Source organism: Lampetra planeri, chromosome 78 (assembly GCF_965212315.1).
Source record: "Lampetra planeri chromosome 78, kcLamPlan1.2.h2, whole genome shotgun sequence".
NCBI classification, from domain to species: Eukaryota; Metazoa; Chordata; class Hyperoartia; order Petromyzontiformes; family Petromyzontidae; genus Lampetra; species Lampetra planeri.
The window spans coordinates 4532817-4553953 of record NC_136183.1 but is presented as its reverse complement, the minus strand read 5'-3'; the positions used below and the strand labels follow the sequence as shown (position 1 = coordinate 4553953).

Genomic DNA, 21137 nt, shown 5'->3' with positions numbered 1-21137 from the left:
AGTTTCAGGCGGTGGGAGGAACCGAACAGCGCAGCCGGACTACTACTCCCACCTCCCAGGACTCAGAGGAAGCCAGGGCATGTGGGAGGGGCCGGCTGCGCGGTGACTTGTGGGCAGTGAAAGCCGGAAGCTGGTTCATGGGAGAGAGAGCGCGGGAGACGTGACAGACTGAGCATCACAGCGCAGCCACAGTCTTTTAGAGCAGAGGCAGCTTGGAGGAAGTTGGCAGCATCATTACCCCCCGAACCGAAGAGGTTAGACAGATGACACCCACAACCCATGGTCACTAATTGGGCTGCGCTTGTGAGCACTAATTGGGCTGCGCTTGTGAGCACTAATTGGGCTGCGCTGGTGAGCACTCATTGGGCTGCGGTGGTAGGCACTAATTGGGCTGCGGTGGCGAGCACTGATTTGGCTGCGCTGGTGAGCACTGATTGAGCTGCGGCGGTGGGCACTGATTGAGCTGTGGCGGTGGGCACTCATTGGGCTGCGCTGGTGAATGGTTCAATGGGCCAATTGACTGGACTTGCCCCCCAGGCCTAAGGCTGCCAGCCCTCCCCTGGCTGCGCTTGACTGGCTCTCCCTCCCTCAGCTCCCTCACTTGCCCCTCGGCTCCACTCCCAGTGATATTCCTGTGTGTTGGGGATGTAGATCCCCAGCACACACACCGCTGAGTAAATGATAGAGGGGTAATAACAGAGTGATCTCTGATCTCTGGAGGGGCTGCCTGCTGTTTTCCCGTGCTGGTCAGTGACAGACAGCCGAGGAGTAGGAAACCCAATTTAAATGACAGTAAGTGCATTTATATTCTGATTGCTATTCAGTTGTATGAGGTTATATGTTGTATGTTGTGTAAGCCCCGGTTCATACTGTTGCGATCTCTGAGCAGTGCGAGTTCAGCCATATGCTTGTATGGCTGAACTTGCATTAGATTCGGAAGAAAAAAGGCACATGTGCCTTCTTTTTTCCTGCAGTGGAATCGGATCGCATGGGTCTTCTCCCCCATGCGATCAGATTCCTATGCGAGTTCGCAGATCGCACTGCGATCTGTGAACAAAACCTCTGGTGTTATTAACTTTTTAATGGCACCCGCACCAGTGTGAGCCTGCGGTAAAAGCGGAGTTCCCCCAATCAGACTGCATTGATGGGCAGTGCAGTCTGTATGTCTCTGTGTGGGCAAAGTTATTGCTGGTATATTGTTTTTGTAGAGCTGTATATATATTGGTATTTTACTACTATGAGATCTCTTTTACCAGTGGCAAAATATAATAGTAGGTTTTTACCCTTTTAACTGGTACAAAACTGACACCTTTATTCAAGGCATCATGTTTGCAATGACCACAACACAAGTAGTCAAAAAAGCAAACAAAAAGAAGCAACTCTGATAAGGATGATAATATGCACTGTCCTTGAAGTTGATTGGCCCACACCCGAGACGGCTTTCTTTAGAGCCTAGTCCCCATTGGTGTAGAAGGCGCCTTCTGGTGTCATCTGGCCCTACACCAATGGGGACTAGGCTCTAAAGAAAGCCGTCTCGGGTGTGGGCCAATCAACTTCAAGGACAGTGCATATTATCATCCTTATCAGAGTTGCTTCTTTTTGTTTGCTTTTTTGACTACTTGTGTTGTGGTCATTGCAAACATGATGCCTTGAATAAAGGTGTCAGTTTTGTACCAGTTAAAAGGGTAAAAACGTACTATTATGGTATTTTACTAATAGCAATTTTGACTCCCTAGGAAACAATGATGTCAAGAAATAGAAAAATTGACTCGGAGTGTAGGATATTCAAAGAACAGTGGACTTATGATCTATTTTTTCATGCAGTACAAGGAAAGAGCTGTGTGTCTGATATGCCAGAATATAGTGTCTGTGTTCAAAGAATACAATTTACGTCGACACTATGAAACTCAACATAAAGATAAATATGATTGTTTGGTCGGAGAAGTGAGAAAAGATAAAATATTAAAACTGAAAAATACATTAACAACTCAGCAAAATACTTTTGAGAAGCAGAAGCAGCTAAATATTTCATCACTGCGAGCAAGTTTTCAAGTTGCCAAGCTAATAGCGTGCACTGGCAGACCATTCGTGGAGGGAGAATTTGTTAAAGAATGCCTTCTTTCTGTTGCCAAAGAGATGTGTCCAGAGAAGGCCGATTTATTTAGTACAGTGAGTCTTTCAGGACCTACAATTACACAGAGGATTGAAGAAATGGGAGACAATTTGCATCAGCATTTGCAAAACTCCACAAAAAAACTTTCCTATTTTTCCTTGGCACTCGACGAAAGCAATGATGTTCGTGATTCTGCACAACTTTTAATTTTTATTCGTGGGACGAATGACTATTTCGAAGTCACAGAAGAGCTTGCTGCACTGCAAAGCATCAAAGGAACAACTACAGGAGAGGATATCTATGTAAAGGTTTGCCAAACTGTGAATGGTTTGGAGCTGAACTGGGCTAAACTCGCCAGTGTGATAACTGATGGTGCTCCTAGCATGGTGGGGTCTAAGAAAGGAGTAATTGCTCGCATTAACCAAGAGATGGACAAACATAACCATTCTCATCCAATAGCCATACACTGCCTCATCCACCAACAAGCGCTGTGTAGTAAATCACTGAAGTGGGACTCTGTTATGAAAATTGTGGTATCTTGTGTTAACTTCATTAGAGCTCATGCACTAAACCACAGACAATTTCAGGAATTTCTGTCTGAGCTAAATGTTGACTATGAAGATGTTCTATACCACACAGAAGTCCGTTGGCTGAGTCGAGGGAGAGTTTTGAAACGTTTCTATGACTTACTTCCACAGATTACAGCTTTTCTGCTTTCAAAAAACAAAGAAGTACCAGAGCTCAATGATGCAGAATGTAAATGGCACCTTGCCTTTCTGACAGATGTAACAGAGCTACTCAACAGTTTCAATGTGCAACTTCAAGGAAAGGGGAAGCTCATCTGTGATATACAATCACATGTCAAAGCATTTGAAGTAAAATTAGGCCTCCTCATCAAACAAGTGAAGGAGGAAAACTTCTGCCATCTCCCCACAACTCAAAATCTGTTAGCGGAAAAACCATTGGTTGCATTCATGTGTGGATTCACTGGAAAAATTGCAAAAGGAGTTCCAATTTAGATTTAAAGAGCTTCATCTCCATGAACAGGACATACAGCTTTTCCGTAACCCATTTTCTATTGACATTGAAAATGTGGATACAATTTACCAAATGGAATTGGCTGAACTGCAGAATTGTGACTCTGAAAGACGCATTCAAGTCAAGCAGCCTTCATAATTGATATGCATCTCTCCCCTCTGAGACATATCCTCATCTCAGGAACCATGCACTCAAAATTGCAACCATCTTTGGCAGCACTTATGTCTGTGAACAGACTTTTTCCAAAATGAAACATTTGAAATCTCCAACCAGATCTAGACTAACGGATGCACACTTGCATCACTTGTTACGACTAGCAGTGACAAATATGGAACCGGACATTGACCATCTCATTAGCCAAAAGCAGGCCCATAGTTCCCATTGAAATACTGGCAAGTTTGTTGATTTAACCTTGCTTGTTCTTCATTTTTAATATTGTATTTGTTCCCGTTTTGTTTCTTCACTTCAAAATAAGATATATGCAGTGTGCATAGGAATTTGTTCATAGTTTTTTTTAACTATAGTCCGGCCCTCCAACGATCTGAGGGACAGTGAACTTGGCCCCCTGTTTAAAAAGTTTGAGGACCCCTGATCTAACCTAAGTCTCATTTTTTGTCTGTTTCTGTCCGTCCGTCCGTCTTCGTACGCTCGCGGGGGATTTGGCTCTCGGACCGTGGGGTTTGTCGGAACATTTTTTTGCCGGGAGGCACGCCCCGAGCCCCGCGGTGGGAATAGGCATTTCCGTTTTTCGTCCCTAAACTTTAAAGCGGTTTAATTATTGATGTAGCGCGATTTTTATTTATTTATTTAGCACGCCGTTGCGCATGCGCGAAGCGCTGACCAAGGGTTGCCCCTGGCAACGGGCAGCGCGCCATTTCTCACCCGCGTTAAAAATATGTGCACACATTTACACGCGACGCTGAGGTAAATACATCAAAGTTTCACGTCCTCTTCTCTCTCCCCCCCACCCCAATGTGTGCAATTACTATTATAGGGTCGGTAGATGATAAAATTATAGAGATTAGATAGTTTTATTCTAGCGCGGGGCGGTGGTGGTAGCGGCCCAGCCCCCAGCCTCGCCCGGCTGGGCAATCTAGGCGAGGCCAGAGGCTCTGCACGGGACTAGGCCTCGACACCCCACTCTTGTTAGAGTCGATATACCCAGCGTTGCCTGGGGGAAAATACATTTAAAAACTTTTGAAAACTTTAAAACATAACATAGCAATGAAAATAAAACTCAGTTAATTGAAATAAACCCGAGCGCGCCACGAATCGATTCTTTAAATATAGACTGTACAAATAGTTATTAAGCTGGGTGAGTGTACTGGCAGTCAGTAATGTAGACTGTAGCCTGGTTATTAAGTAAAGTGAGTGTACTGGCAGTCTATAATGCAGACTGTAGCCTGGTTATTAAGCTGGGTTAGTGTACTGGCAGTCTATAATGTAGACTGTACAAATAGTTATTAAGCTGGGTTAGTGTACTGGCAGTCAGTAATGTAGACTGTAGCCTGGTTATTAAGTAAAGTAGCAGGTACCACCACAGTCAGTATGCACTGCTGTACTCATAGCAGGTACCACCACAGCAGTATGCACTGCTGTAATCATAGCAGCTACCACCACAGTATGCACTGCTGTCGTGAAAGCAGGTACCACCAGTCAGTATGCACAGCTGTAGTCATAGGATACCACCACAATCAGTATCCACTGCTGTAATCATAGCAGGTACCACCATAGTCAGTATGCACTGCTGTAGTGATAGCAGGTACCACCTCAGCCGGTATGCACTGCTGTAGTGATAGTAGATACTGCTATCGAGTTGGTAGATACTGCTATATAGAGTTAGTAGATACTAAAACAGTCAGTATATACCACTACAGTCAGCCAATACTGCTACAGTCAGTATATACTACTATACAGTCAGTACATACTAGTACGGTGAGTAGCTATTAAAGTCCGTAGATACTACAATAGAGAGTAGATCTTGCTATAGAGTTAGTAGTTACTACTATAGTCAGTGGATACTACTATAGTCAGTGGATACTACTATACAGTTAGTTGTTACTACTATAGAGTCGGTAGATACTACTGTAGGCCCAGTAGATACTACTACGGTCAGTCGTTACTACAATCAGTAAATAATACTCCAGTCAGTAGCTACTATTGGCTCAGTAGATACTACTGTACAGTCAGTAGATACAACTACAGAGTCAATAGATACTACTTCCTCTGTTGTATGTAGGGTGGTGTAAATATAATTTTTGAGGGGGGGTGTCCACAATTTTCGGAAACCTTTTACATCAACTATTTACCCCACAATTTCTACAACATTTTGGACTTTTGCAAGCTTCTTCTAATTTTGTTGGTGGAGAAATGTACAAACGGCCCACCGGGCTTTCACAATACCTTAGTATCTGTGTGTGTATATGTAAGGTTTTTAAGAGACAACAAACTCCGTGATAAGAAGGCTCAGCTAATCGAGTCTCTCACCTTTCTGAAGAGATGCCGCGACTCTAAGGTAATACCAATCTCATTTACTCTAACTTCTGCTGCTGTAACTCATTCCACAAGTAGTGACTAATTCCATGCCTGCATTTCCATAAATATGCTAAATTCCTCTTGATATGCAAATCCCTTTGTCAAGGCGCTCTTCCCCCTCCAACCCAGCTTAAATATACGCTGCCAAGCCTGGTGGTGTTCATTCAGACGCTGTCTTTCCGACAGACCTGTTCTTCACCTGAAGACGGCTGCTTGCGTTGTGGCTGAAACGTCGTGAGAATTCCCTTATACGTGACTTTACCGAAAGAACCAAGAAGATGAATCCCTGCAGTCATGAAAGCTTTAAATCGAAATTTTTAAGAGAAGTTTTTAAAGATATTTTTCACCCGGGCAACGCCGGGTACTTACCGCTAGTACCTAATAAATGAAACTGAAAACATAGTCTGGAACAAGCGTCGTGGTGATGTCACCGCCACTTCGTGGCGAATGACAGTTGTCTTCTTTTGGCTTCCGAGGTGCTGCGTTCCTTGGAACGAAAATACCTCAGGTCCCGAGCAGGGGCGCTGGGTCAGCGTGTGTGTTGAGCACACGGCGCTCTCTGTTGCTTCGTCAGTCTCTCCACCGCTGAGGTGATTGCCGAGTCGGCACGCTGGTCACTGTCGGCAGTGCCCGTGTTGGCAGGGATGATGGGTCCGGCTCCGTCTGCGTCGATGTGCGCGATCATCCCGTCACCAGAAACCACTCGCACCAGACATTGTTGATCCTTGTAGACTGTGGAGCGCCTGTCGTCTCCCCCCCCCCCCCCCCCCTCTTCAAGAGAGTCCTCTTCCAGTTGTTTGTACGACTCGTGCTGCAGAGAGGACACGCTACAGATCAAGTTATATCGTTCCGTGTCAGTCTCTGATCCGACCCTCAACTAAACTTCGCCTGTGGGTTGCGATTTCAAGGGACACTCTCACGAATAGTGGTTGCACCAGTTTTCCCTCAAAGGGTTGACTTTGATCTGAGCACAATCCGAACGATTGTCACTCTATGATCGTGTTTGCTGTACAGAACGATCTCGCCATCGGTAATAGTAATGCTTGGCACTCTTCCCCAGGTCTGGATTGCAATACTGCGAGCACCAGCCATGGCTGGCAGCCTCAATGACGCAACAACAAAAAAACTCTCCGTGATGCGTGGCTTCTGACGATGCAGAGCTCCCTATCAATTTGCCAGTCACGAGGGCAATCCCCAGAGCCGACCACTCGCAGTACTTCTTCTTCTTTCATATGGCATTGTGAAAAGGAACAGTTTTTATTTCAAATGATCGTCATGAATGAATGCAAAGGTTTCTTATCCAGTCCAATGATGTGGTTGATGCAGTGTGAATTTTAGCGATACCGCCAGGATGTGCATGGATGGAGCATTCATCGGTGATGTGCTTGATGGTTTGGACTTCTCCAGTCGCAGTTGGGTGTTTCGTTGAACAGTGCTGATTTCTATTCTTGCTTATATATGATATTTTCCACCTGTTGTCTATATTTGGTCTGAAAAATTATAAAAATGTAAAAAATGAAATGAATTTTTTGAAAAAACTGTTCCCGAAATTATGCTAATTTATGTAATCATGAAAATGTTGATTATATGCTAATTAGGTAGGTGTAATTGTATTCAGTTATGCAAATGTATGTAATTATGCTAATTAATTCAAATATTTCTTCTGCTTCGTTGTCTAGGGTTGTATTATCACTGGTCAACAAAAAACACGTTTTTTTCTGGCCTGGACTTTTGCAGCTGTTCTAGACTAATTTCAGGGTGCTGATTCCAAATCTGATCTCAGATTTGCTCTATCACATCTCATTTTATGCTATCGGCATACCCCATTTTCATTGATTTTACCCGAAATTAACTCTGTCACATGATTGCAAGTTGTTGCGAGTCAGTAACTGCTTTAGTGTTAAAATATGGTGCTGTATTTTTAGGATAGTGTTTATAATACATTTATGTAGATATCCACATTTATTTAATATTTTTCTTCTGCAGTTTTTATTGAAAATGCAATATTTGATATCTCAAAAACCTGATGTGATAGACACAAACTGATGCCAGATTTGGAATCGGCACCCCAAAATTACCTTAAGACCATTGGAATACCTTATGCCAGAAAAAGTGTTGACCAGTGAATTATCAATTAGGATAATACAATGATTCTCACTTTAACTTTTACTGATTATGTCTTAGTGTGTTATATCAGGTCTCAAAATTCAGATCTCTCCGCAGGATATAGTTCTTATAATTAATATTATTATGCATGGACTTAGGAAGGCACCACTCAGACTCTTCTGTGTTAAGCAACTTTAATCTCAAAAAAACACGTAACATTCTAATATGCGAACTCTTATGCAAGGAATGCCAACACAGTACTCCTGGAGATGTCATCATTGAACCGTACATTTAACCCTCAATAATTATGTTTGTCAAACTGGGTAACAGAACAATTGGCTCATTCTTCAGAATAAGGTGATCATACACAGCGACAGGAAATTAATGTGACAATATTCATACGAACAGTAATAAAGAAACATGTGCCTAAGCAAAGATAGACCTCAATGAATTCATTTTTTAGATTATGCAATTAACGTAATGCCTTGGAACAATGGTGTGCAGTAGTGTGCTTGCTTGTCTAACAAATGTGCATCAATTGGCTAAGGGCTTTAATACATTCGCCGGCAAGATTATGTGATGAAAAGAAAGCTTTTAACACAATTGTATCCCTGTTTGTGTGTATTCGTTTTGGGCAGCGTTCCCCACAATTCCATCACGGGTTGGAAGTGTTTAACATTTTTTGCATCAGACTTGCAGTCGCTGTCAAAAAGGGGCGCTGTGGCCTTTGAAGTCCTGAAGTCGTGACCTATTGTGCAAGGGTGTGCTTGCTGTCACCATGTATTCCGTCCTCTCATCACGGGTTGGAAGTAAAAAAATATATTATTTACAGTGAGGGAAAAAAGTATTTGATCCCCTGCTGATTTTGTACGTTTGCCCACTGACAAAGAAATGATCAGTCTATAATTTTAATGGTAGGTTAATTTGGAGAGACAGAATAGCAACAAAATCCATAAAAACGCATGTCCAAAATGTTATAAATTGATATAGATACAGTAATCCCTCGCCACTTCGTGGTTCAAGTTTCGCGGCCTCAGTGCATCGCGGATTTTTCAAAAATATTAATCGAAAAAAAAATTCAAAAATACCGCCATATTGGCAGCCGTATTGCGGAAAGCAGCGTTGTTTCATCGTGATGCGCGAGAGAAACGGTTTCCCAGGATGCCAGACAAAGAGAGAAACTCTCTCAGAGGCTTTGTACATACCCACGGGCACTCAGACAAGGCACGTGATTGGTTCCCGGCGCGAGATCGACGAATGAGAGCACGGGTGGTTGTATCCCGTGAGCTGGTTGGCTGCGCATCATCGTTGTCATTGTCGTCGTCGTCATTACTGGAGTCAAGTCTCAAGATACTACTGTCATTGGTGAGTGTAGAACACCATAATACGTATCGTATGAGAGAGAGAGTGAATGTATAATATTAAGGTTTTATAATTAAATAGATTTAAGTAAAATATATATATAAAGTATAAATATACATATTTTAAACATTCTGTTACCCACACACACATATACGGAAATTCCTAGGGGGCCAATCCTACTTCGCGGATTTTCACCTATCGCGAGGGGTTCCGTTCCCCATTAACCGCGATAAACGAGGGATCACTGTATACCCAACCCACAGGTCTGCAAATACTGCCCCCTCTTACTCTGCAGGTTGAACCTAAGAATTGAGTGTTCAACTTCACATTCTTTCATTAAAGGCCTGTGACAGAAGGTGAATCTACTGGGGCTTCATTGTCTCAAGCTTACACATCTACCGGGTCTTCATTTGACTTTGTTTTGTCTAAGAAGTCCACCCACACCTCCACTTCCACAAATTCCTGGGAGGTTCCTCGCTCTGCCTCACAGTCAGAATTCTCCTCCTGCTTCACGTTGCCTCCATCGATGTGAAGGTCCGATTTTGGAGTTGAATCTTCATCTTCACATTTTACCTTCACATCTTCGCTCTCTACCATCACATCTTCACATTTTACCTTCACTTCTTCGCTCTTCACTATTGCCTCTTCACATTTCACCTTCGCCTCTTCAAATTTCACCTTGATACATTTCATAGTGTCCAAGCTGGAATGTACTTCTGGTTCTTTTTTCAGGAGGGATGGGCTCATTGCAGCACTTTGACTTTCACAAGTAGATTTCAGACTACACTCCTTGGGGATCTTCTGATGCCTGTGTGTTCTCTGGTGTCGATGAAGAACTGATGACTGTGCAAATGCCTTCTCACAGACAGTGCACTTGAAAAGTTTCTCTCCTGTGTGTGTTCTCTGGTGTGATTTAAGAATTGATGGCTTTGCAAACGCCTTCCCACACACACTGCACTTAAAATGTTTATCTCCTGTGTGTGTTCTCTGGTGTCTTTGAAGATGTGATGACTTTGCAAACGCCTTCCCACACACACTGCACTTAAAAGGTTTCTCTCCTGTGTGTGTTCTTTGGTGGGTCTGAAGATATGACGACCATGAAAATGCCTTCTCACACACAGTGCACTTGAAAGGTTTCTTTCCTGTGTGTGTTCTCTGGTGTTTATTAAGAGACGATGAATATGAAAATGCCTTCCCACACACACTGCACTTGAAGGGTTGATCTCCTGTGTGTGTTCTCTGGTGGGTCTGAAGATTTGTTAAATTTGCAAACGCCTTCCCACACAGAGTGCACTTGAAAGGTTTCTCTCCTGTGTGTGTTCTCTGGTGTGATTTAAGAAAGGATGACCGTGCAAACGCCTTCTCACACACAGTGCACTTGAAAGGTTTCTCTCCTGTGTGTGTTCTCTGGTGGTTCTTAAGATGTGATGACTGTGCAAACGCCTTCCCACACAGAGTGCACTTAAAAGGTGTCTCTCCTGTGTGTGTTCTCTGGTGTTTATTAAGAGACGATGAATATGAAAATGCCTTCCCACACACACAGCACTCTAAGGGTTTCTCTCCTGTGTGTGTTCTCTGGTGTGATTTAAGAATTGATGGCTTTGCAAACGCCTTCCCACACACACTGCACTTAAAAGGTTTATCTCCTGTGTGTGTTCTCTGGTGTTGTTTAAGAGCAGATGAATCTGAAAACGCCTTCTCACACACAGTGCACTTGAAGGGTTTCTCTCCTGTGTGTGTTCTCTGGTGTCTTTGAAGAAGTGATGACTGTGCAAACGCCTTCTCACACACAGTGCACTTGAAAGGTTTCTTTCCTGTGTGTGTTCTCTGGTGTCTTTGAAGATGTGATGACTTTGCAAACGCCTTCCCACACACACTGCACTTAAAAGGTTTCTCTCCTGTGTGTGTTCTTTGGTGGGTCTGAAGATATGACGACCATGAAAATGCCTTCTCACACACAGTGCACTTGAAAGGTTTCTTTCCTGTGTGTGTTCTCTGGTGTTTATTAAGAGACGATGAATATGAAAATGCCTTCCCACACACACTGCACTTGAAGGGTTGATCTCCTGTGTGTGTTCTCTGGTGGGTCTGAAGATTTGATGACTTTGCAAACGCCTTCCCACACAGAGTGCACTTAAAAGGTGTCTCTCCTGTGTGTGTTCTCTGGTGTTGTTTAAGAGTAGATGAATCTGAAAATGCCTTCCCACACACACAGCACTCTAAGGGTTTCTCTCCTGTGTGTGTTCTCTGGTGCTGTGTCAAGTTTCCAGTACGATCCGTGCTGTTTGCATGCTGGTCGCATTGTTTCCTTCTTGTACTGAACTGCGCTGAGTGCCTTTGCTCCATCAGGCCAATTCTGCAGAGAGAGCGTCAGCTGCAAACAGAAAAGCATGTCCACACCATCTATGTGAGTATTGAGGCACAGAGGAATGCATATAAACACAGTCACACATGACTTACACATCTATAAATATTCATATTTTCATGATATAGTGAAAGAGATTCCCCAATTCATCACAAAGGGCTGTTAAGGCACACAATGCGAGGGCAAATGGTCATAAATATGCCTGGACACCCTAGTGTCTTCAAAATTAATGTTTACCAAAAACTCCAAGCACACAATTTTGGTTGTCTAGCTACAACAGGAATATTTATTTAAGAAAAATTAGCTAACATAGCAAAGGCTGTTGAAAAGAACACTATTTGTATTATGCAGAAATGTATAAATTAATGTTCATTTGCAACTTAGAGGTGTGAAGCCAGGCTCAGATGAGCTTGAATGCGAGGATGAACAGATCTAACTTAAGCTGCATATGTGCAGTGTTAATTTCCTGACTGTTTCCATTCTTATAAAATTTTGTTCTGTACCTGTTGAATTCCATGATGAAATGGGGCCTTGCATATGTTCTATAAAAAGATCACCTCCCTGGGAAAATCTTGACTTAAAACTTTCGTGACAGCAGGAATTCATATTCTCTGGTTATTTCGGTAAAGTCACGTAGATAGAAAATAATAATACAAATAAAGTGAATAGAAGAAAAAAAACGCCTAATGTAGACTGTAGCCTGGTTCTTAACCTCGGCGAGTGTATTGGCAGTCTATAATGTAGACTATTGCCTGTTTTTTTGACGAGACCTTTGCAATGGACTAGACCTTGGCGATGGACACTCACAGCTTTGTGTAATAACAGCCATAGAGGGTTCACGTGGGGATTGGCTTGCCGGTCCCGCTTTGTAGCCAATAAGGGGTGAGCCAGGGAGCATGGCCTCGGCGTGATCACGGCATGTTAGCAGGGGTGATTGGCCTGGACAATCGGGGCCTCAGCTAATGGGAAGCCGGATCAGAGGCGTGGTCCCGGGATTGACAGGGAACCATCGGGAACGGTCAACGCTGTCTACGGAGGATTGGCTGGGGGGTACCACGTGACGAAGGGATTAAGAGAGCGAGGGAGAGAGAAGTCGGGAGCAGACTTGGGAACGAGAAGAGCAGGAGTCACGCGCGTACGGGGCTCTGGGTGCCACGTGCGCGGTGGGGACTTGGCGGGAAGTCTGCCCGCTTTCCGTTGTCTGTCAGCAACGGGGAGTGTGTGAAGTGTAACTGTGGAAGTTGAAAATAAAAAGGACTGATTCCGGAAGCCGTCTCAAGAAGGTTTATTACATTGGTGTCAGAAGTTCTTCTGCGACCGTTTGGACGATCGTCAAGATGACCAAGCACCTCAGAAAAAAGAACCTGCCCGAGCCTCCATCGGAGGAAGAGGCCGAGACGGACGAAGATGAGCTGTTGGGGGCTACAGCCCCTATGCCGCCTGCTGATACTGCTCTCCTCGACGCCTCTCAGCGTCGACTGGGAGAAGATGCGACCACCGCAGGAACGAAAGACGGATGGCGGCTGATGGCGGAGCAGATCGGGTCGTTACGCGTCATTCTGCTGAGTCTGGTGACCGCGGTAGCGTCCTCACCAGCCGTGGGTCGCCAGATTGCGGATCAGCTGGACGCCGCGGGAAGGGGTCCTACAAAAAAATCGGAGTCCGCCATTGCTCCTGCCACGCGGGAAGAAGCCGACGTTTTGGGCGGGGCGGCTGCGCTGGAGCCGTCGGCCGCCATTTTGGGCGCGCCTGCCGCCACGCGGCCGCCGGACGCCATTTTGCCTGCGACGGGTGGAGCGCGGGAACCGCAGTCGGAGACGCCCGCGGCGCGCGCTTGCCACCGCAGACATCGCCTTCCACAGATTAAAGAATTTCTCGCCGGGGGCGATTGGAGTGCTTTTACGTGGCGCTTCGAGTCAGCCTTTAGATCCGTGCATTGGACGGAGGAGGAGGCGCTGGGAGCGCTACCTACACTGCTTGATGTTTCTCTGGGGGTCTTCCGCTCCATCCCGGCGTCCAAGAAGAAGACACTGCGAGATGCATTCGCAGAGATGGCGGAATTTTACGACCCACCGACGTCAGCCACCAGAAAATTTATGTCGCATCGCCGAGGATCGGAGGAGTCGCCTTTGGCTTATCGGGGGGCGTTAATGGCGCTGGCCATGGCTGCCTATCCCGACGCGATGGCCGATCATTTGGATCCTCTCATCCTTTCCCGTATGCTGGATGCTGGAGTTGTCTCAGGAGCTCAACATTTCTCTATCAGTGTGCGGCCACGAACCGCTTACATCGCGATGGGTGGCGCGCTGCCTGGACGCTAAGTTTAACATCAAGTGCTGGGACCAGATGGCGGCGTGGACGGGGAAACCCGAAATCGACAGGACGCCCTTGGGGTGGTCTCCACGACGGGTCGTGCACTGCTCCGACGACTCTGGCGACGACGACGTGCTGGCTACTGCTGTTCCGCATGGGATTCCGGGACGGCGGCTGCGCGACCAGCGTGGTGACTACGCAGGCCGTCCACGTGCGGGGGCCGGGTCATCCGACCGCCGGCCGACGACGGCCGCGTGTTTCAAGTGCGGCAGACGAGGCCATTTCGCCCGCGACTGCCGCTGCCGACCTCTGCTGTCGCCTCTTCCGCCAAGGGGACCTCCATCTCCTCCACCTGCTGCGGAACTGCAACAATCTCGGGCGAGTCGGCACAAATCGGACACCCGGCAGGTCGTGTCACATCATTCATCCACTCGCACTCATTCTTACACTCTTAAGGATAATTTTACTTCTCCTGCACCATTTACACACTCTGCTACACAGTGGAAGAAATTGGCTCGCAGCGTTGTGGCTGCGGCGTCAGGCTCGTCGACGGTACGGGGTACCATCGACGGCGTTGACGTCCGTATTTTGGTGGACACTGGCGCATCTGCCACCATCATTTCAGATGTTATTTTTCATTTGATGTCCATTCCTACGTCGCGGATACCCAGGGTTAATGATGCGTGTGTTGCCGCAAATGGGGGTAGCATGGGTATCTGTGGTCAGGTAGATGTGAGCATCGCTATCGGAAATATTACCGCCGCAGGACCTGTGTTGATCTCTCGCTCGCTAGCTGTCCCATGCGTGCTTGGTACTGATTTCCTGCGCCGGATGCCGCTGAAAATACGGGTCGACCAGGATTATTTGGAAATGCCGGGGGGTCGTAGGATGTCGTTCCTGCCTTCCCTGCTGGCCAGTGCGCCTACAGGTAACGCAGTTACTGCCGTAGTCGCTGCTACGGTGGAGGTTCCGTCGGGAGCGCAAATGCTCATTCCGCTGCGTTACCGAAAACCCCTTCAAATTGAAAGGAATGCGAAGGGCGTGCTATTATCCCCATCAAATTTGGTAGCTAAATCTTTTTCCTTGGCGGCGGCACAAACGATCGTGCGACCAGGTCAGGCACCTTTCATACAGGTGTTGAATGGGGGACCTGACCGCGTTGTTGTTCCGGAGGGATCGGTGCTGGCTCACGCCACTACCGATTTCGCCTCTTGTGACGAAACGCCGCGCGCCCGGATGCCCGCTGGTGGGCCTCCACACGATTGTTCGCAAGAACGCTGGATCGCAGATTCATGCGGGGAAAATTCTTCTTTGTCGAATGAGCAAAGGAATGCTCTGCGTTCATTATTGCTACGGTATGCGGATGTTTTCAGCAGAAATGAATTTGGACCTCGGCCGCACGTCGCTTTTGTCGCACCATATTGACACCGGAGCGACACCTCCCATCTGTATGCACCCTCATCGCATGAGCCCAGCGGAAAGGGAACACGTGCGCGGAGCAGTAGATGAATTGCTGGCGGCGGATATTATTACGCCGTCCAACAGCCCTTGGGGCGCGCCCGTTGTTCTGGTTAAGAAAAAAGATGGTGGTACAAGATTTTGCGTTGATTTCCGCCGGTTGAACAAAATTTCGGTGGCGGACGCGTACCCTTTACCGAGGATGGATGACTCATTGGATGCTTTATCGGGTGCTAAATTATTTTCCACCCTTGATCTGTCCTCGGGCTTTTGGCAGCTTCCCCTCGATGATGAGTCAAAAGCCAAAACGGCATTCCGCACGCCGCAAGGTCTCTTTGAATTCAATCGGTTGCCTATGGGCTTGAATGCGGCTCCAGCGACGTTTCAACGGCTCATGGAATTGGTGTTGGCTGGACTACAGTGGGAAACGTGCTTCATATATTTAGACGATATCATTGTTTTCAGCCGCACGTTCGAGGAACACCTCCAACGCCTGGAGACGGTTTTCCAAAGAATGCGGGCGGCTGACCTCAAGTTTAAGCCTAGAAAATGTCACCTTTTGCAACACTCCATCCGTTACTTGGGTCATATTGTCAGCTCGGACGGCGTGTCCACTGACCCTCTGAAAATCAAATGTGTTCGAGAAGTGGCCCACACCCACTTCCGTGGGTGATGTTCGGCGGTTTATTGGATTCGCTTCCTATTATCGCCGCTTCGTTAAGAACTTTGCGACGTTGGCGAAACCATTACACGTTCTAACGGGCAAAAATCAAAGGTTTAAATGGGGAGCGGAGGAAGAAAGTTCTTTTAGATCACTTCGGGAACACCTCGCCACGGCGCCTACGCTAGATTACCCAGACTTCTCACAGCCGTTCATCCTTGATACGGATGCTAGTGATATCGGCATTGGGGCCGTTTTGTCGCAACGTAAGGACGGGTTGAGCGAGTGGTGGCGTACGGCAGCAGGGTTCTGTCCCCTGCGGAAACGCGATATTGCGTGACAAAGCGGGAACTATTGGCGATTGTGCATTTTGTTCGATTGTACCGGCCGTACCTGTATGGAAGGAAATTCCTCGTTCGCACTGATCATGCGGCTTTGCAATACTCCTTGAAATTGGACCAGCCGTCAGGCCAATTGGCTCGGTGGTTGGAATCGTTACAGGAATTTTCCTTCCATATTACAAAGAAGTTGAAAATAAAAAGGACTGATTCCGGAAGCCGTCTCAAGAAGGTTTATTACATTGGTATAGAAAAAAAGTCCAGGCAGCTCCAACATAGTGTTACAGAGCCTAATGAAAGAATGCTGCTAGACTAATTTGAAGTGAGACTTTGGATGCCAAACCAGAGCTGGTCGTGAACACATTAACCAGTTATAGGAGCTCCTCCACCACGTGTAGAACGACCTGATTATTCATGGAGAGCTGAGCAGGTGCAGTGTTGAATGACATTAAATTCCCAGGGAGGTGTTCTTTGGGTCTTTTGGTAAAGTCACGTCACTTAACCGAAAGACCCAAAGAATATGAATTCCTGCAGTTACGAAAGCTTTAGGTCAAGATTTTCCCAGGGAGGTGATCTTTTTGTAGAACATATGCAAGGCCCCATTTCGTCATGGAATTCTCCAGGTACAGAACACGATTCTCCAACTCAATATCATTGAGTAGCCATGACCAGATCATCAACATGCGTAACATGGTTGACCAGCCGGGGACGATCCCTTGACTATAACCAGGCATCGATTAGGGTATCATTGTTACTCTATGAAATGCATTTTTTATAGGGCCATTGCGAGCTTCTCAAAACACAATTATTTGAAAATGTTACGTAATGTAATGCATGGGGCCAGAGGGAATTTCGTCCACAGGCCAAATTGAACAGGAAAGGGATCCGACTCCGGGTCACGCAGCTTTAGATGGGCCATCCAAAAATCATAAAAATCCTCAACGAATGTGAGCAGAGGCAGAGATATCTAAAACAAAAAACAATCCAAAACCCCAAGCTTCTTTATGGTACTATAGGCCGTAATTACACCAAGAAAGCAGAGATCTAGTTTCTGCTGAAAATCCGTACTCCTGTGCTATAGCTGATGGACAGAAAATACTGCAGCCCCTTGAATAGCGAGGAGGTTACATTCTTGGAAAGTGCCGTGTGAAAGGTAGAATGGCAATATTCAATACTTAAGCCTTACCTAAATAATAGGGTTAGGTAAACGGCAACTAAAATATACATCACAATTGAAATAAGTACTGTATTGTATTCCAAATAAACTAAATTACTGAAATAAATGTGGAGAAACCGTATACAAAACATTCCAAGATGAGTATAAATGTATATAAATAAAGCAGACTTACTGTGTTTTTTTGAGAACCAATTGCACCAACACTTTGAAACAAACACACATCAAAAATTCCATGCGTACTCAAGGGAAAGTTATTATGTTTTTCACACAATTTTTACCTTACCTGTTCACCTTCAACACCTGTAACACCTGCACACTCCAACACCCCGCCGCTGCTATATTTTTTCTCATTTACCACATTATCCTTACATATAATCAGGCCTGCATTTTTGCCACAAAATTCATTAACTTCCGGCTCCTTATTGTCCTCTCTGCACACGCACGGCTCACCTCTAATATACTGTAATATTTCATCATGGAACCTTTGCCAGTACCAAAATATGAGAATAGGTTTTCCCTGTTTTTCTGGCAACAAAACAGGTGTTAAGATGTTAAAACACCAAACTGAAACCTTTGACAAGGAATCATGTGTGCATTAACCACAATACTTGTGGTCAGAATGCAAAAAAAACACTCTGATAGAAAATGCATGGTCTGCTGCTGAGGCAGACTGTTTTAAAAGGTTTGAAATGGGTGTAGCCCAAGGGTCTTAAAGAAGTGGCCGGGGCAAGTGATGTTAATGTAATAAATTAGCATGTTAATGTGAAATCGAAGAGTGGTGCAATCAAAAGCGGCCTCCCTACAAGACAGAGAAGGAGTTAGGCTCTACCTGGGTAAACAACAACTACCACCACGACAACAATAACCACGATGTGAACTTCTCACTTCAGATCTCCATGAGCGCGCACGAAAATAAATCACGCTTGCTAACACAGAGCGCACGGCCGGGATACACTGCCGAGATCATCGATGACCTCGCCATCGAGAAAGTTCAGCAGCATCTGACAAGCACAACGGGGTGTCAGCCAGATGCGAACTGCCCATATCCCCCATATAACACCCCAAGTCTTCTTCCAGAGGAGGAGGTGAGGGGGGGGGGGGACGAGGGAGCCTCCGGGACCCCGTGAGACAACCCCAGGATGGGTGGTAGGGATACAGACCGGCATAAGAGATATCACAGGCCATGCGACCCAAGTACGCGAGGAGGTAACCCAAGTATGCGGGGAGGTGACCCAAGTACACCTGAATGTGACCAAGCTGCAGTCCACAGCGGAGATAGTCCAATCCGAGGTGGGAGGGCTATGCTCCATGGTCGGGGGGCTAACCAGGCGAGTATCTCAATAAGAGGCAGAACTCGAACAAATGCGCACTGGGAGGGTAAGGGGGAGTGGGCAAGGGGCCTCTTATGGAGACACCGCCCTTCCCCTTGCGTGCTATCTATGCGACCAATGGGGGCATCTCGTGAGAGACAGTCCCCAGATCGCCCGCGTGAGAGAAGCATCAGGGTTAAACACCAAGGCCTCCCTAAAGAGGGGACCACAGAGGGGTGCAATCCACGTGGTCCCAACACAAATAAACTTTCGTGATAATGGTGAGCGAGTGACCCCCACACAGATGCCGACAACAACACCCCAGAATGCGGCGACTGGGGGTGACTGGCTGCGGGAGCTGGTGGCAGGAATAATGGGGGCCACGTCGCTCGTAGAAGGGCAGGTGAACAGGCGGCGTACCCGGATTCTGCTGGACACGGGGGCGGCGGTAACGTCACTCGTGAGTGCAACACACTGCAGCGTGATCGGGGTTGACGTGAGCCGCCTACAGGCCCCGGATCGTGCGCTGCACACTGCAAGTGGAAGTGGGATGGGACTGCTGGGGAGGGTCACCCTTAAGGGTCGCCACGGACACCAGGTGTGTAACCAGGAGTTATACGTGTCGAGCGTGTTATGCCACGAGTGTATTGCAGGTACCGACCTCCTGGGAAAGTTGGGGCTCAGCGTGCAGCCACCGTGGAGGGCAGCGGGGAGCGGATTCCTTTCTTGGGACAAGAGCCGGGTTGCCCTCGCTTCAAGCCCGTGGCCGCTATCCTGGCGTCGGCCGTCACCGTCGGCATTGGTGTTCCACTGGGTTTTCCGTTTTTCTTCCAAACCTAAACTCAAAATATATTTGGTGGTGGTCAAACAGTCCAATGCAGGACCCTCCTGAAACATAATCTTTAACTGCTAAATAACAAATTAAATTGAAAAACCCTGAAACACAGTACAATATTTTTATTTTACCAGGTGAGGCCCACTGAGCTGCATAGTTCTTTTTCAGAATCGACCTGGACACAAATGATAGCTCAACTTTGTGGGGTATAATATGGAAATGTTTTGCAGCAAAATTCTCAAAATGCATGTTTCTAAATGTGGAGAAAAATCAATGCCACAACAGGGAGAGAGAGAAAAAATAAAAAAATGTAAACTGCAATCATAAATGCGTCAGGGTTGGAATCTAACCCACGCCATTCTGCATACCATGTGAGGTAGTTGACATCTTGCCACCCTAGTACAATATATCACACAAAAACAAATTACAGTGAAACCTTGGATAAGCCACTTTTTGTGAACTGGTCGCGTCTGAAAACAAGAGCGGTATAGCAGCTGAAGTCGGCTTGACCTGGTAGGATAAAAAAAACTGTAGAAATATTTTAAAGAAAAAAAATTCTAAGTAGTGAGCCAGATGAAGACAAATTAAACTTAAGCAGAGAATTAAAGCAAATGCAATCAGGCGAGGGCAGGAGACAAGGCCCCGCATGGCTAGGCCCCGCGTTGTAATGTTCTAACCTGGACATCGATTCCATCCTCGCTGCTACTCAATTGATATCCCTACGAGAGGAGCGAGGCTCTACCTGGGTAAACAACAACAACCACAACAACCACAACAACAACCACCACAACAACCACCACCACGATGTCAACTTCTCACCTCGGATCTCAGTGAGCGCGCGTGTGGACTGGCAGCTTCCTGGTGTCTCGTGACGTCACGCGGCAGCAGGAGGTGACATGACGTCACTAGCGGGGTTCATCACACAATCCCCTCCCGCAACGAGCGGCGGTGTAATTGAATAAATTATGTTATTATAGTAGGTTTTTACCCTTTTAACTGGTACAAAACTGACACCCTTTTGTACCAGTTAAAAGGGTAAAAACCTACTATTATATTTTGCCACTGGTAAAAGAGATCTCAGTGTAAATTATGTTAATGAGCCGGGCCCACGTGGGGTGATTGGGCTTGGCTGCTGAACCCGTCGCAATGAAATCGCGACGGTTTTCCTGAATAAATTATGTTAATGAACCGCCAGTGACTGGGCGTGACTTTTCCCAGAAAATGATTTTTACTGGAACCGAAATCGAGTGACCAACTAGACGCGACGTCACGCTCAAAAGCGCGGTAGAGGGGGGGGGGTTGGGGGGTTAAATACCTTGGTGACATGACGTCACTAGCAGGGAACAGCTCTCCCTGGCGTCTCACGCCAAGTTAATGAGTGGTGACGTCAGAGAGCGAGGTCAGGGTTAGAGTTTAAGTTTATTTAGATTACATTTATATTGTTGCCTCTCTTGAACAAAGACCCCTTGGGTGCGTGAGCTCAATAACAACGTGAACATTATTGTGTGTGTACACTGTGTGTGTAC

The 21137-nt window shown here is 46.4% G+C and overlaps 2 protein-coding genes across 2 annotated transcripts in view; one reads left to right on the top strand and one right to left on the bottom strand.

Moving 5' to 3' along the window:
- Positions 1-21137, top strand: part of LOC144738160 (uncharacterized) — a 443570-nt gene that overhangs the window by 71274 nt on the left and 351159 nt on the right. The window lies entirely within an intron of this gene.
- On the bottom strand, positions 7970-20490 carry LOC144738139 (uncharacterized). Its single transcript, XM_078621082.1, has 3 exons — positions 20431-20490; positions 19438-19612; positions 7970-11528 (listed from the first exon to the last, which is right to left on the bottom strand). Exon 3 carries the CDS (start codon positions 11498-11500, stop codon positions 9542-9544), a length of 1959 nt encoding a protein of 652 aa, XP_078477208.1. The 5' UTR covers positions 11501-11528; positions 19438-19612; positions 20431-20490; the 3' UTR covers positions 7970-9541.